The 15561-nt window shown below is 39.8% G+C and overlaps 1 protein-coding gene across 1 annotated transcript in view; it reads left to right on the forward strand.

Annotated features, from left to right (window-relative positions):
- MOCOS (molybdenum cofactor sulfurase) overlaps positions 1–15561 on the forward strand; it is a gene marked incomplete at its 5' end in the record, with an annotated part of 232679 nt that overhangs the window by 27042 nt on the left and 190076 nt on the right. The window contains one exon of the mRNA XM_084280179.1: positions 965–1031. Coding sequence (XP_084136305.1) covers positions 965–1031 — 67 coding nt within the window. The remainder of the gene's footprint in view (positions 1–964; positions 1032–15561) is intronic.

The raw sequence follows: 15561 nt of genomic DNA on the forward strand, positions 1-15561 counted from the left end.
TGACTTGCAGCTTTTTTTATTTTCTTGGTGATAATCCACAGGCCCAAAGAGCCACAGTTTAACTGTTGCATGTGCAAATGAGGGAGTGTAAGTAAGGCAGAGTCTCACTTCTAAATTGAGAATATTTGAATTGGAAATTAAAGAAATGCAACATCAGACATGAAAAGTCTAGGTATTAGGTTTGGGTTTGAGCTCTAAATTTATTTTTCTTTTCAACACCTTCACTCAAGAACTTCCAGCAGGGCGATTTTGAAATTTTAAAAAGAGAGTAGCTATAATTGCTGCCTACTGCAAAAACTGTATTAATGTATCAGTTTTTTTCTTGTTCTCTTTCCAAACTGTTTAGGCATGTTCTTTAAACATTTACTAATAGGAAAGTGCACTGTGCCTGTGTGGATATTTCTGTAATCTTTTTTGCTTGAGAAAATGAATTCGTGCCCTTCTTAAGTTCTGTCTTAATTGTTAATACATGCCTGTGCTGAGCTGTGCTAAGGTGGCTACTAAGTTTGCAATAAAATGTATATTTTCACAAGCTATTTGAATTTCACACACTAAAAAAGCAGGGTTAGTCCTGGAGTCCATTCATGAGTGTCTGTTATCTCCAGATGTTGCCTTTTCTATGTGGTTTCTTAGCTCTTGCACAAACATATTTATGAATGTGCATTCTGTCTGCAGTTTTTCCTGGTGCATTTGTGTGTGTGCAGTTCTTTTTGAGGGAACCGCCCAAGAGTCAGTAAGAGATCCAGCTGATGTTTCAAGGTCTGTCATAATTGCTTTCTTGTGATACATGTCCCCTCTCTTGACTAACTGCTTTAAGGAGCTTCAGGGCATTGCTGTGAAGTATACATTAAATCTTTCTTTGTCATCTTTTCTGGCTGGGTTGGTGTAATGCTTTGATAAAAGAAAAAAATTAATAGCAAAATTGTGATTAATGATTAACTTCTCTATCTCTGTTGTCTCCTAGGCAACCCCCATAGTCAGAATATCAGCAGCAAGCTGACATATGACACAATCGAGCATGTCCGATACAGGTAGAATCATCTTTCTTTCAGACGTTGTATGATGTACTTCAGAGCTTTCATTCTGACTAGGCCTCTGCTGTTTTGGGGACTTTGATGTGATGTCATTTTTGGAGGGTTATCTGTTGTAACTAAGGAGAACACCTCACTTTTAAAACACAAGGTACTTGGGCAGTCAAGTGTTGGACAAAGTCAGTTCTTTTTCTCCTAGATGCCCCAGTTCTCGAAGTCCTGTAGTTAAATTAGTGCTGTAATTTAAGTCTGCAGTTTTAATTAAGATATGGAAGATGGAATCTCAAAAGCGATTATTAGTAAGATGGTGTGGGAAGATAGTAAGGTGGAACTAAGCATAAGGACATGGTTAAAATTCAGATGAAATTAAATAGGTCATAATGGCTTGTAAGCATTTATAAAAACCTTTGTTTGAATGTGTACACTGTTTTAGAGCAGGTACTTACTTCTATCAGAGTAATAAAATACTTTTTCAAGTAGCTTTTGTGTAATTTTTAAGAGAAAAAAAACCCCAGAAGAGTACAAACTGAGTTGGGGCTTGTGGGTAAGGGCCAGAAAGTGAGCTGAAATAAAGTATCCCTTTGAAAGTTCAGGATAGCATAGGTTGAAAATACACTTCTTGCCATTAGTTTACACTATGAAGAAATAGCTTAGGTACTTGGCTATTGGTTTTCGGGGCTTGTTTTAGGTAAGTCTTGCTATTGTTTAAAACATATCTTTATGGAAGAATATGTATGCTTTGAGTTCATTTGCCTGCTTTTAATGGCACTCCTAGTGCAAGGAAGGAAGTGTCATGGATCCCTCTTTGGTTTATCATCTTCGTTAGAAACAGAGATTTCTCCAAAACCATCACAGAATTCAGATCAATAGCAATGTACAATGTAGCGTTGTAATGTTCATAGCTGTAAGGAAAATAATCTGCCTTACACCATTCTGCTGCTTTTTCTCTGTCTGCCCTTTTATAAGGGTGTAAAAATCCAAGTTTTCTCACTGTCGATAACCTGTTTCTCCCCGGCCTCCTCCTCCCCTCAACTTTTGCATTTTCCTCAACCCTCTCTTATGCTGTTGTGGTAGCTTTGCAGGATGAGAACCTGTTGACATAGGGACAAATGAAATGAAAGTGACTATCTATGAGAAATAGCTGTTTTCAGAAGACAGTCCTTACAGCCAGGTACATCAGAGCCTACAGCCCTGCAGCCTCCCGAGCGTACCCGCGTGCTCGCGTGCAGCGTTGGCGTTCTCATTTCCATTTACTCTCAATTGTATTTCAGAGTTTCTGTTTAATTGTTGTTCTTACATAGGCACAGAAGAAAGTATAGCTGTTTCCAGAATAATTACTATTGTATTTTGTGTTCTTCATTGTTAGGGAGTGAGGAAAAAAGACTTCCACCCTGTAACTTATATAGATTACTTTAAAAGACTTGACATCTTCAGCTTGTTTTATTTTGCATCCTGCTTTAAAAAAGCATGAGACTTTTATAAGAGCAGGATTGGAGATGACAGTCATACCAGTGTTTGTATTGGGCTTTTTGTTTGTTCTTTGGTTTTTATGTTTGTTGGTTTTTGGTTGTTTGTTTTTTTTAAAAGCCCTCTGCATCCAAACAAACATTTTCACTATTGCACCTAATAGAATTTGTCATCTATCCCTATAGAAATTCAGCCACTATTCCTCAATAAAAATTTAAAAGGCGTAGTCATCAAAAAGGTGTAGTCATAAAAATTCAGGAAGAAAATGCCCCCAAAACACTGTCAGTAAGTCAGCTATCTAAAAGGCAATAAAAGTATATTAAAAATCTATACTTACATGCGCTTGCATCCAGTGCAGAAGCAATATGACAAGACAGAGAGACAGCCAGCTCTGTCCTGGATCACGGCACATAGACTGGATTTCCTTAGTGAAACCAAAAGTCAGTGGTTAGGTTCAGAATTCTTAAAATTAATCACTTGCTTATAATTCCACTTTTCACACATGGCTGAAGCCATAAGTAGGACTTATTTTCAGTGTTTGACTCTAAGACGCTGTGTTCATTTTAAAAAATATTTTAAAATTTTATTTTCTGAGGAGGTAATACAAGCAACTAATTAAAAAAACCCACAAAGCTGAATTTCTTATTTATATGGGTGATAGCAACATGAGAGTAGACTTCCCTAATCTGACAGTGTACCCTGTTCCACAGTACAAACCTGTATGATTTGGCTTTGCCTTCATATTTGCTTGTCAGGCAGAAACCACTCCAAAAAAATGTAGTTGAAAAAAAAAAAAAACAAAACCCATAAATATTTCCATATTTGAGTCCATGGATGTTTTCTATGATCTACAACATTACAATAACAAAACATCTTACGTTGTGACAGTTCAAGTACAATAAAAGTAAGAATAACTATTTTATTCTTAAAGCATTGCTTCACTTTTACTTAAAATTAACTTCTGAGCCATATTTAACATTGTGTCTGTCTCTACTTTAGCCATGGGTGAAGCTGAGGAGAGGAAGTAAGAAATAAACCTTAACCTAAATGTATTAAATGTATGTATCAAAAGATCATAGATCCTTTTTATGACTTTGCTTACGGATGTATGGAAAGGCCATTGCTCCATTTCTGTACAGCTAAAGAGCATTAATGCAGTATCTCCTTACGATGCTGCAGAGATAATGCAACTCAGAAATTCATTACATTGAGTATTAAGTAACCCTTTTCCCATATGCAAGCAGTTAAAGATGCTGCCTTTCTGAATATTTGAAAACATTGTCCTTGTAGATCTTATGCTTGTGATAACAAATGGTGCAGCAGTGTCTTCTAACCAGAGCCAGACTGAACTTTTAGCGTTGTTTTATGTTTGCAGTGTGTTTGAGATATAAAACAGGATGCCTTTTTCATTTAAACACAGCGTTGTTGAATTTCATAGAGCTTTGATGTTCATCCTTGAACTTTCAGATACCATGAAATGTTAAACTTCAGCATATTTTGGGATTTCAAATATATATTAGGGGGAAAAAAAAGCAAGAAATTTTACCTGATATTTCAACACCAGGCATCTCATAGGCTGTGGCAATATGTTTGATTTGGAAGGCAAATCATATGAGGAGTGGCTGAAGGAGCTGGGGATGTTTAGCCTGGAGAAGAGAAGGCTGAAGGGAGACCTTATCACCGCCTACAACTACCTGAAGGATAGTTGTAGAGAGGTGGGTGATGGTCTCTTCAGCCAAGTGACAGGAGATAGGACAAGGGGAAATGGCATGAAGCTGTGCCAGGGCAGGGTTAGGTTGGGTATTAGAAAAAAAAAGTTTACTGGAAGAGTTGTCAGGGCTTGGAACAGGCTGCCTGGGGAGAGGGTTGAGTCACCTTCCCTGGATGTCTTTTTAAAAAAAGGGTAAATGGGGTACTCAGGGATATGGTTTAACAAGGACAGGAATGGTTGGACTCAGTGATCTTAAAGGTCTTTTCCAACCTTGTGATTCCGTGTTTCTCTGTGTATTACAGAATTTTCTCACCGAAGCGAAAAGGATTTGGCATTGAGCTAAATGAGATCAAGTTTCCATATAGAACCAAAATGTGTACTTCTGTAAAGGCCTCTCTCAAAATATGCCATCTAAGCAAACTCTAAGAGGAGAATAATCTCTGTGGCTTGAGCATATGAATGAAGAAAGGTGCAGCGGGCATGCACAAAACATGTGTAAACAGCTTAGTATTTAAAAAAATAAATTGCTTCTCTGGTAAAACACACAGGTGGTACTGCTAAGGAAGCAGTCTTAGAAATGCTGTTTATATAATTTAATTAACTTTGTAGAAATCATTTTGTGATAGCAAGGTAAAGCTTGACATTCCTCCTGTAAGCATTGTACTTTGCTTGTGAAATAAGTTTCCATTCCAAATCCTTTCTTTTCTTAAATTACCATGTTCTGAAATGGTGCTATAGGCGAGGTAAGAGTTTTTCCTTTATTCCCAGGTTTAAGCAGTTTCGTGTCTGAAAACAGACCTGATACATACATGAAAATTGGTTGACCTTTCCTACACAGTAAGAAATAGTAGATACAGTATCTGCTTAGTATTGATTTGTCCTTTGCAAAGGTCATGAGGGGAGACTGTACGGATGAGTGACATCTGAATGCTGCGTCCTGTCCTCCTTAGTGGTACCTACCAACTTTAAAAACATGTTTCAAAATTAGGATGGTTCAGCCCTTTTCCATGCTAGTTTTCTAACAACATTTACAACTGCTGCTTTTCCTGGTCCCGTGGCTCATCTGCCAGGGCAACTCTGGAATGCCACAGCTGCTGTGTCCAGCAAAGGGATGCAGTGCTCACGGGGGTGATGCTGTACATGGCAAACAGGAGAAGCATGAGGAGATGATGAAGAATGGATGGCTTGTCTTGGAAGACCTTGATAATGGTCAAGAGGGGTCCTCTTTTTCTTCGTGGTTCATTAAATGATTTTACGTAGGTGTGTAATGAAATGATCCCAGTGTGCCCACAGTGAGCTGGATGATGTCCTGACTCCACATTCTGTTACATACTGAGTGACAAAAGAGGAGTGGCTTTGGTGCAGATGCTTCTTGTTTTTTCCCTTGGTCACACCAAGCCTTTAATGAAACAATGAAAACCTTTTTAGCACTAAAAGGAAAAAGCTAGTGGCATGGAAAGTAAACTTAAAATAATGACAAAGGACTTAATTTTAAAGACATTTGTTCCTAGGAGCCACGCCATTAGTTTTGGTGGGTCTACTTTTTGCAGTCCTATGCGAGGTAGTAAAAAGCTTTTGGACAGGGTAACAGGCACTGTTACCTTTGAATGAGTTAGGAAAGCAGTTTAAGACCCAATAAAATCACCAGTTTGCTTTGGAACTTTGCTTCTGGACTTTCACCTCTGTTTTAATAAATTCATTAACCATTAACCAACTTGGTTGGTTGAAGCTTTAGAAGGGAATTTGCTAATACTGTCTGTTCCTCTTCTGGTAGCTGGCTTTATACCTTTAGGGTTTGCATGAAGAAATTGCAGTAAATGAAATTTGTACGTTCATGGTCACGCTCTTTGAGTAATCTTTGTTGCAAAGAAAGCCAAATCTAGAATGCTTCATTTATTGTAAGAAATAAATATTTCAGTAAAATAAATTAAAATCTGGAGGTCAAGTTTATAAAGACGAAGAATGAAGTGCTTCTGGGCAATACTGAGTTTAATTTGTATGGGTTGTTAGAAGGTGTTTCGCAAAGAGGTCTGAAAAAAGGCGGATACAGCCTTTAATTTTTTCCTTCCCAGCTCAGAGAAAAACCCTCAGGAATCTGCTTTTATAATGTGGCTGTGACAAAGAAGCAATGGAGAGTAAGTTTTAAAATGATCTTGCTGTGCTGTTGCTCCCTAAATAACATTCAGAGTAGGGAGAGCAGTACAGGCTTAGTTGTATCCAGTCCAACATGTTAGTCCATGTTTCTTAAATGAACACAGCCTTGCTACCTCCTCAGCTGTTCTTTTGGCAGGGACCCAATGGCCTTTCTGTCCATGGAGAAGCCTGTGGCAGGGTACCTGAGCTGATGAATGAGATACTCCAATTGCAACAAAATACATTGATGAAAACAGTGAGATTTCCCCAATGCAGATTCCATTTCTCCCTTCTCTTCATCTCTTTGCCTCTGTCAGGTTTTACATGGAAGCATTATTCCCTCCCTGGGCTATTCAGTATTTGCAGAAGAAGTGCAGAGTTCCTTTTCTGGATTTGCAATTACTTCTCAAGAAGTGGTATAGTGTGACACAGGTCTGTGTCTTTTCCTGCAGCACTTGTTGCCCCAGCTGTGCAGTGTGGAGTAACATCGTCCTGTCCAGCTGTTGGGAACCCTAGCAGTCCCTTTGCCAGCTCCAAGGGAACCTAACAGCTTCATCACTAGACCAATTTAATATTTTTATTTTAAATAAGGCTTTTAGAAGACCAGATATTTAACAGAAAAGTAATTTCTGCCAACCCCTGAGTGCACCTGTTGTGCTTGACAACTTTGGACTTCAGTACACTTCTGTTTCTCAGCATAAGTTCTGTAGCATTGAAGAGGTGCTCAAGAAATTTTGAATGCTCTCTTGAGTTACATAAGTTGTCCAAAATTCAGCTGATATTTTTTCTCATGTCTTAATTTTTGTGCAGACTGCAGACACTTTCTGGTTTTCTCCGCAGTCTGAAATTTACTCAGTGATCCTCTCGTGAGAAGTGCACAACAGATGAAAGTCTAACCTATGCTGTTTATATCTTGTATTATATTTAACATCACAACCTTGGGAAAGACTAATTCACCTATGATTTTAGCAGCACATAGATAATTCTTTACTGCAATTTTTAAAATAGTCTCTAATAATCTTTCTGTGAAGCTAGCATGCCCAGTATTGAGCTCCATTTTGAACCTTATTAATTTCCCTTGTAGAGCAGTCTGAATACTTCATCATCTGTTGGTATAACTAAGCTGTTGAAGAGACACTACAATATTCCCAAGGGCTTCCCTGGTGGCATCTGTTCCTCAAGAAATCTGAAATCTCTTCTGCTGAAAGGCAGAGCTTCCTGCACTCGTCCTCACATTTGCTACCTAAGCCCCACCTTGCCACAGGTTTAACCAGCAGACTTGAGTCCTTATGCAGTCATCATTTGCATTATGAGTCTTCTTCCCCCATCCAACAGCTTGTAAATTCTGACTACACACTGGTCCGTTCCCTCAGCTCTTTGCTGCTGTTTTTGTTGCACACACTTCATGATCATGTCGTGATTTTTAACAGTTTGAACAGTGGTATCTGCTGAAATGGCTTTATTATAGACTCCACCTAAGCAAATAGCTCTTAGTGTCGCTTGCATTTTTTCATCGTTATGAACAGGGACCAGCTAGTTCGTGGTATATTATTTTCATTTTGAATATCTATATTTCTAAACTACCAGAGAGCTTCTACCCTCCTGCATATAGTGATGTATTCAGGAACTTCCATTACTTTTTTCCCAGAAGCAGATATGATCTGCCAGAAGCAGTAACTTTGGGGGCAGGTGACTGCAGTGTTTGACTGATACCGTTACAATTTTTTTTCCTCTCAGTTATGATGTAGCCTGACAATTACCTTCTCTCCCTGTTACATCGAGTATAACTGCAGGTGCCTTCTCATCTCTAATAATGCTGTTATGCCTTGTTCCAGACTATCTGTATCTCATCCAATCTTCTTACAGAGCAAACACATTTGCTTTGCCGACAGTGGCACATGCCTTTAGCTCTCTCTCTAATGAGAATCTTATTTACAGCACCCATGCTAGATGCTGTCATCCTAATGCTGGTTGTTTTGGGCTGTTTTTTTTTTATTTTCCTGCCCTCTGCAACACGCTGTTGTGCTGAAATCCTCATGTCTGCTAGTGGTGGTTGCCTTTATTTCCTCCCCTCAGTGCTGAGAACCCACTTGGCCACAGGCCGATGCCAGCTAGCTGTGTTTTCATTATATATATACAGCAACTTGTTACTGAGGTCATCACTGCCCTGCTGAAAATTTGAACCGTTCTGTGCCAAAAAGCAGTGCAGCTGCAGAGCTCCCAGTGATGCCTGGGTGATGTGTTAAACACAAGAGGGAGCAGAGCCAGCACGAGCTTTGCAACTGCAAGTGCCGGGCAGAAGAAACTGGGTAAGCAGAGCAGGTAGTGCAAGAGGTTGAGTGGTGAATGGCAAGGGGTAATATCGTGGTGCAAACTGGCTGCTTTAGCCTGAGCAGGTATGAAATAAAAGTGAGAGGGACCAGTGAGAGTTTTAGGGGGCCAGGTTTCACAGAGCCATGTCAAAAACACATCCAGTTGGTATGATGGGAATGCATGTTGGTATGATGGGAATGCATGTGACCTTCAGGATATTTATGTCTCATGTCCTGCTATTACAGGGTACTTTTCACCTACTATTGATGATCTTTACCCACTGTGAGGACTAGAAAACTCCCTTTTTCACTGCTTCATGAGAAACCAGTGTATTTTTATTTCTGCACCAAAAGTTTCTGTTACCTGTATGCTTTTGTGGTCTTTTCTATCATTTACCTCTTGTGATGCGTTTATGTAGTGGGGATCTGCCCCATTCTCTTGTTTTCATAGGTTCAACATGGTAAGCTGCTCTAAATTCTATTTCCAAGGTGTATTCTTCATTCCCCACCCCAATCCCATTGACCCTGTTTCTGTGCTTGTTCCGGATTGCCTTCATGTTTCTGAAGTAGTAGCCAGTAGCTGTGTCCAGCTTTGGAGCCCTCACAAGAAGGGCATGGACCTGTTGGAACACGTCCAGAGGAGGAGGATGAAAATGATCAGAGGGCTGGACTACCTCTCCTATGAAGACAGGTTGGGAGAGTTGAGGTTTTTCAGCTTGGAGAAGAAAAGGCTCCTTATAGTGGCCTTCCAGTACCTGAAAGATGCCTGTAAGAAAGCTGGGGAAGAACCATTAACAAGGGCATGTACGGCATGTACGGCAAGGGGTAGTAGTTTTAAACTTGAAAATGGGAGATTTAGGTTAGGTATTAGGAAAAAGTTCTTCAATATGAGGGTGATAGATCACTGGAACAGGTTGTCCATATAGGTGGTGGAGGCCCTATCCCCGGAGATATTCATGTCAGGCTTAATGAGGCTCTGAGCGACCTGATCTTGTGAATATGTCCCTGATTACTGCAGGGGGGTTGGAATAGATGACCTGTAAAGGTCCCTTCCAACCTTACACATTCTATGATTCTAAGAGACTGAGATTTTATACAGAGAGGTATACCACATTGACTTGAGGGAATCGAAATTATTTGAGTAACTTGATCACTTTGAGCATCTAGCTCTTTGAAGTTAATTGTACTAACATTCATTGGTGATTTGAAAATATGCACCAAGTCTCTGCCTAAAATGCAGACAGACCTTTGTAGCATATCCTAGCAGTATTAAGGAGTTTCTTCTAGCTTTCTTTAGTCTTTCTTTTGTTTGTTTCCCTATTTCATTGATTCAAGTTTCACACCTCTTTTGAAGTTTGTAATATGAAGGTTGTTAGCCAAGATAGTGCCCTTGAAATTGAAGGGTGCCTTTAAGAAGCAGCATGAGCCATGGTAAGCTATAAGATAGAGAAATACGAGAGATAAATGAAGCAAGACTTTGAACAGAACTGTCTCCTTTATTTTAAGGTTAATAACATCTACTGAATCCAGGTTTAATTTGCTAGATTTTATTAGTATACTTGGTATGTGTCAAGGCAGAAGAAAATTGCATCATTAGTATTATTGAGTGCCAGCTCAGTAACATGTTGCTAATATTTTAGAATATATTGCAGGTTTCTGGATGGTGAGAGTGTTTAGAGGGATAAGACATGTATGCTTTCGATTTTATGAAGACTCCTCAGTCTTGTAATGAGTCCAGTATTCACAGTCAATAGTGTTCAAAAGAGCTTTTCAGCATTCATTTTATCAGCTGTCCTCTTCCCGCTTCTTTTCATTTGTCTTTACCTTTTTTAAAGGTGTTTAGTATTTCACTACACTTTTTGCACAATACCTGTCATGTGATAAAGGAGATCTTGGAGATATGAATCACTTATTTGGAAAATCTGTTCCCAGACTTGATGTTTCTGACTGGTGAGTGATGGATGAAAGCAGTGCTGTCTTGCACGAAGCAAATAAAACCCCCAAAACATCAAAAGACCAGCAGAGGTGCGAGGCAGGTGCCAAGTTCCCTGCAACAGGAGAATGAGATCTGCCTGTCAGTAAGAACTTGTTTGAAGATGCTTAAAATCATGCCATAAATGTATAAATGCTGAAGGTTGTTTTATTTCACACAGCTCAGTCTTCGTGTAGAAAGTGAAACTTCGAATCCAAACCGCTCTGCTAGCCCTGGAGGGAAGGAAACCCTTCAGTCCCCAGTGATGTCCTCTGACCCTGAAGTCCCCTTGTACAAGCTTACTGCAAAGTACTGGTCTGGCCTTCCACGGACTGAAGACAGGCCACATAGACAGGATTTTTAATTATTCAAAAATGCCTATTGTGGACTCCATTAACTCGTATACGCAGTATAACGTGTGGGTGTTGGTAACATACTTGGGAGTGTTTCCTCCCCTGAAAAAATGTATTTATGGATGGTTTTGATCACCTGAGTTTTATCAGCAATCACGTAATGACATATTTACAGTAACTCTTGTTACAGCCTGCCCCTGTAGCTCTTTTGGTCTTATTGTGCTTTCAAACTGAAGTAAGAAACTGCACAGACCTCTGACACAATGTGGCTGAGACACTGTATGAAAGCAGTGACTGAGTCTGAATTAAACCAGACCTCCCACCTCAACTTGGTTGTGTTCCTCCTACATAAACAGTTTACTACAAAGGAATAATTTCTGGTTTATTGTCCATGACTTCAGCATAAACTATGACTGTGTTTGGTCTTGATGAGTTGAATGCGTAAGGGTAGTAGATTGAAAGGAGTTTGTAAATCTGTCAGCAACAGCTTAGCTAGGGAAGAAGCCTAAACAACCATGATATAGGTCAAGTAACTAAACTTGCCCAAGCCACAATGGGTAGGAGCGGTGCCGGTCCTCCCTTGGCCACCATTGCCGCTCACAGGAAAGATGGAGGACTCGACTTGCCAGCAGCCCTTTCCAGCTGTCTTGCTTGAGTGGCTGTCACAGTAAATGGGATGCTGTTGCTTTTCTTCATGTCTCCCTCTTTTTCCTGTAGAAAGTTTTACCATGTGCCAGCCTGCCGGGGCAGAGTCTGGGCCCTACATGTTGTCTGAAGGCAGCACACAAAGGTAAATTGCAGTCAGTCAGTGAGAAATCCTTACTGTGTGGGATGGAGTCCAATAACAAGTATAAAATGCTACTTCATTTGTAAAAGGTAAGAAAAAAAAAAAACCTGGTGTACTTTATAGGCACAGGTACAACCTGTGAAAATTTAAAATCAATGATACGTAAACTAGCTCACAGTAGCAGGTCACATACAGAAGATTTCATCTGGAAAAATGTATAACTTTCACAAGTCACTCCAAGTTTATTTGACCATGTTTGCCTATTTAAACATCCAAATGGGATGGGATCGCTATAGCAAATAGTACTGGCATTTAGCGTTTGTAATGAACTTCAGAATGAGTTTGATGAAGTATGCTTTTAGCATAAATTGGAGTTAAGCTGCACTGCCAAAATGTGATATTATAGGTGGTATTCTTAACAATGAAGTGCAAATGAAATTCTGCCCGCTTTTAATTAAATAAGCACAGACTCCACAGAGTTTTGGAAATTTAATTCTCTTAATCTGAAGTCTCAGGCCCTGAACAGCTATTTTAATTTGAAAGATAGTGCTGATATGTTTCAAAGCTGTTTGTGCTTATGTGCTGTGTTCTTTTGTAAATTTGGGCCTCTTTGGGAATCTTTGGGTGTTTTTTCTATTGCATGAAAAAGACCTGAGATAATCTTCTTCCTGAGTGTGGCCCGTGACAGCCAGAGCTGCTAGCACAGGTATCAGTGGATGGGCTCCAGCACCTGGATTCTGGGTTTTTGGCAATGGGTAGATGGACACAGTTGTCCCATGTGGATAGCACAGTGAAGTATGTTGCTGTACGTGAGAAAGGCATGGCTGGCAACTCAGAATATCCTGGGCCTTCCAAACTGGAAATCAACCACAAATTCTTGCTGGGAAGGTGCCTTGCTGGTTTTAAACTGCCTGGCCTGGGTTAGAGGCTGGAAAGCCAGATGACCAGAGATGTTCCTACAGACCAGTTGAAGGGCTTGGAGGACAGAGATCACCCTGACAAACAGTCTCCTACTAGACATAATAAGTTTACACATACCGGCTTCATCCTTTTCCACTCTCTAATTTCATTATCATATGATTCAAGCTACTGCAGAGTAAAGCAAAGATGGATGTAAAGTTGTTTAATAATGAGAAATACAAGTTTATTTGACAATGGTGCATGATACAAAAATAAGGTCTCGTTAATTAGCTAGAACATAGAAACGTTGATGTTATCTTGAGTTTGCTATAGTCAATTTTAAATGGCTTGATGGTGGCTTTTGCACACAGAGACCTGAATTCAAACCATTTCAGGACCGCATATAAGAAGTGGCAATCTCTTTGAAAATGTTTGTATGTGTGTTATATGTTTTGGAGTCATCCCAGTTGTATTTTCACAGCCTGAAGTATTTTTTGACCTCCATTATAAGTAATTTAAAAACAGTGGCATATAACGTTTTCTATCTCACTTGCCTGACTTTCATTTTCAAGTCTAATTGAGGTTTACTTGCAATGAATTTGAGCTCTCAAATCACTTAAGCCATTACTGTAGCAGAAGCAGTCTGCCTTGAGGGTGTACTTGTATTTCTACATTAGCCGAATTGTGCTTTGTACCTGCACAGCGAAATTCCCCATGCCAAACTCAAATAAGAGAAATGGAAATGAAATCCTTTTTTTTTTTTTCCCCCTCCCTCTTTCTACATAGTAGAGTTTTGCTGGCTTGGCTGTATTGATTTGTTATCATATACCTGACCAATGTAGTAGCTATGTCAGTAGAATTAGGTAAATATGGAATTAAGCATTTGGGGAAACAATATTCAACATAACTTTTCAAGAAATCAGAGTTATAGTGTGCAATTAACAGCTTAATGGACCTTTACCTCTTCTAGCAACTCATTTTAAATGAGACAGATTGCTTGGCAATGTTTAATAAAAAGTTTGATTACATACAGTGTGTAAAATGAAGACTTTTAAATTAAGCATATTCAGAAGTAATTTCTCTCAAGCACACGTGGGTCGCTAGGAAAAGAGAGCGTGTTTGAACTTGATAACTTAGAATATAATTACTGAGGTGAAAAGCATATTGTAAGTCATTTAAGAATTGTGAATGGCAGCTCTGTGGGAAGGTTCAATCACAGCAAAATACAAATGTCGCTGAACTTGTTTTTACAACCGCAGTGAAAGAAATGGCCCTGGTGATTTATTCTGCGTAGCATACAGATCAGCACCGCTCTCTAGAAGGAAAAGAAAACCCAGCAAAATGCTATTTGGTCAACAGAGGCCAGCAGACTTATCTTTCAGTCACTATGATGTGGCAAAGCATTTGAAAGTAGCTTTTAAGGGAGCTGTGAGATGAGTTGTGACACAAATCATGCTCCACCAGCTTTGCTCATGTACTGCTATTCTATCCTCCCATGGCCTCCTTCCATGCCTCCTCCAGAGATTCAATCTTGGGGGCCAGCAGACTGGAGCTGCTGAGGACACTCATTTAAAGTCCAGATGCTGGTTGTGGTGCTGAAGCATGCTCAGTGCCAGCTGGAGCAAAGACGGGTGGCTTTTTGACAGGGGAGGCAGATGGAGATGGTCAGAACCACTGCTTCCAGACTCACATCACCTCGTAATAATGGCTGTAGCATGCAGCATGCCAAAGGTCCCTGCTTGGCTCATGTTCCATCCCTGGAAGTGGGTATGTACTCCCCTGGAACGTCCTCTGAGAGGATCCACAAATTGAGATTCGCGCTGACGTGTGTATCTGGGACTGGGAAGTGCAGGATCCTGGGTATCACTTGGTAGAAAGCAGCATTCAGAAGGTTTTACATCTGGGCATGTAGTTCTCATCTGTCCTGTATGTTATTCCCACTGCGTTGCAGGAGTTGTGGTAGATGGTTTTCAGCTGTATGTAACTTCTGTGCTTTCGGGTCTGGCACGAGCAAGCGTGTTGCCCAGGCAAAGCTACTGATGGAGTGGGAAGGAGAAAATGAGAATCTTAAATTCTTCCTAGCAAATTTTGTGAAGATTATTACTCTGTTATGCAACATTTTAGGGTCTGTTAGACCTATTAGAAGATGAATACATGTTCCTCCAGTGCATTGGTAGCCACATTGCTGCTGAACAATCTGAGCCTACAGTGTTTATAGTTTGATAAGCACAATCTGTTATATGCTAATGGTATAATGTTTGCTTATTTATGTAGGTAATTTTAAATGGGGTCTCTCACTATTGTACAAGGTGCTTTGCAGAAAAATTAAAAACATAAATTACACAAGCTACCTGCAGTGGGTACAGTAAACTAGGGCTGCTCATAGAAATGACCACCAAAGCCCATAGCTGAGTTATCTGAAATAAAACTAAAGACCAAGAAAGGGGTGCAGGTCAGGAGAGAACTACTAGCCAGATTCAAAATTAAATAGTGAGTCTGTGTGCGCTGTTCTAAGTCCCAGCAGCAATTTGTATGAGGACAAAATGATTAATGAACTGGAAATAGTGTTCAAGTAAATTCAATCATATATTTTCTACATTTCTTCAAGAAATGTTTCTTCCCTTTTCCTTAGCCACTCTGCTCTAGGTATTTGCTTACAGGTTTATCTGCTGATTTAATAAACACACCAAGGGATTGTTACATTTCCCTTCTGGTACTGTGGGCCAGTGATATGGCTACAGGAATGGTCTTTGCAAGGCAGAGCAGCATCAACTACAGAATGCTGTTTTTGTGCTCTGTTATAACTGTGTAGTCCCTGTGATGTGACTAGAAGGCTGGTAGTGTGAAGGGAAAAAAAACCCAAACCAACCCAAACAAATTCAAATATGTGGATGG

This window comes from Gallinula chloropus (genome assembly GCF_964237585.1).
Source record: "Gallinula chloropus genome assembly, chromosome: 2".
Lineage (NCBI taxonomy): Eukaryota > Metazoa > Chordata > Aves > Gruiformes > Rallidae > Gallinula > Gallinula chloropus.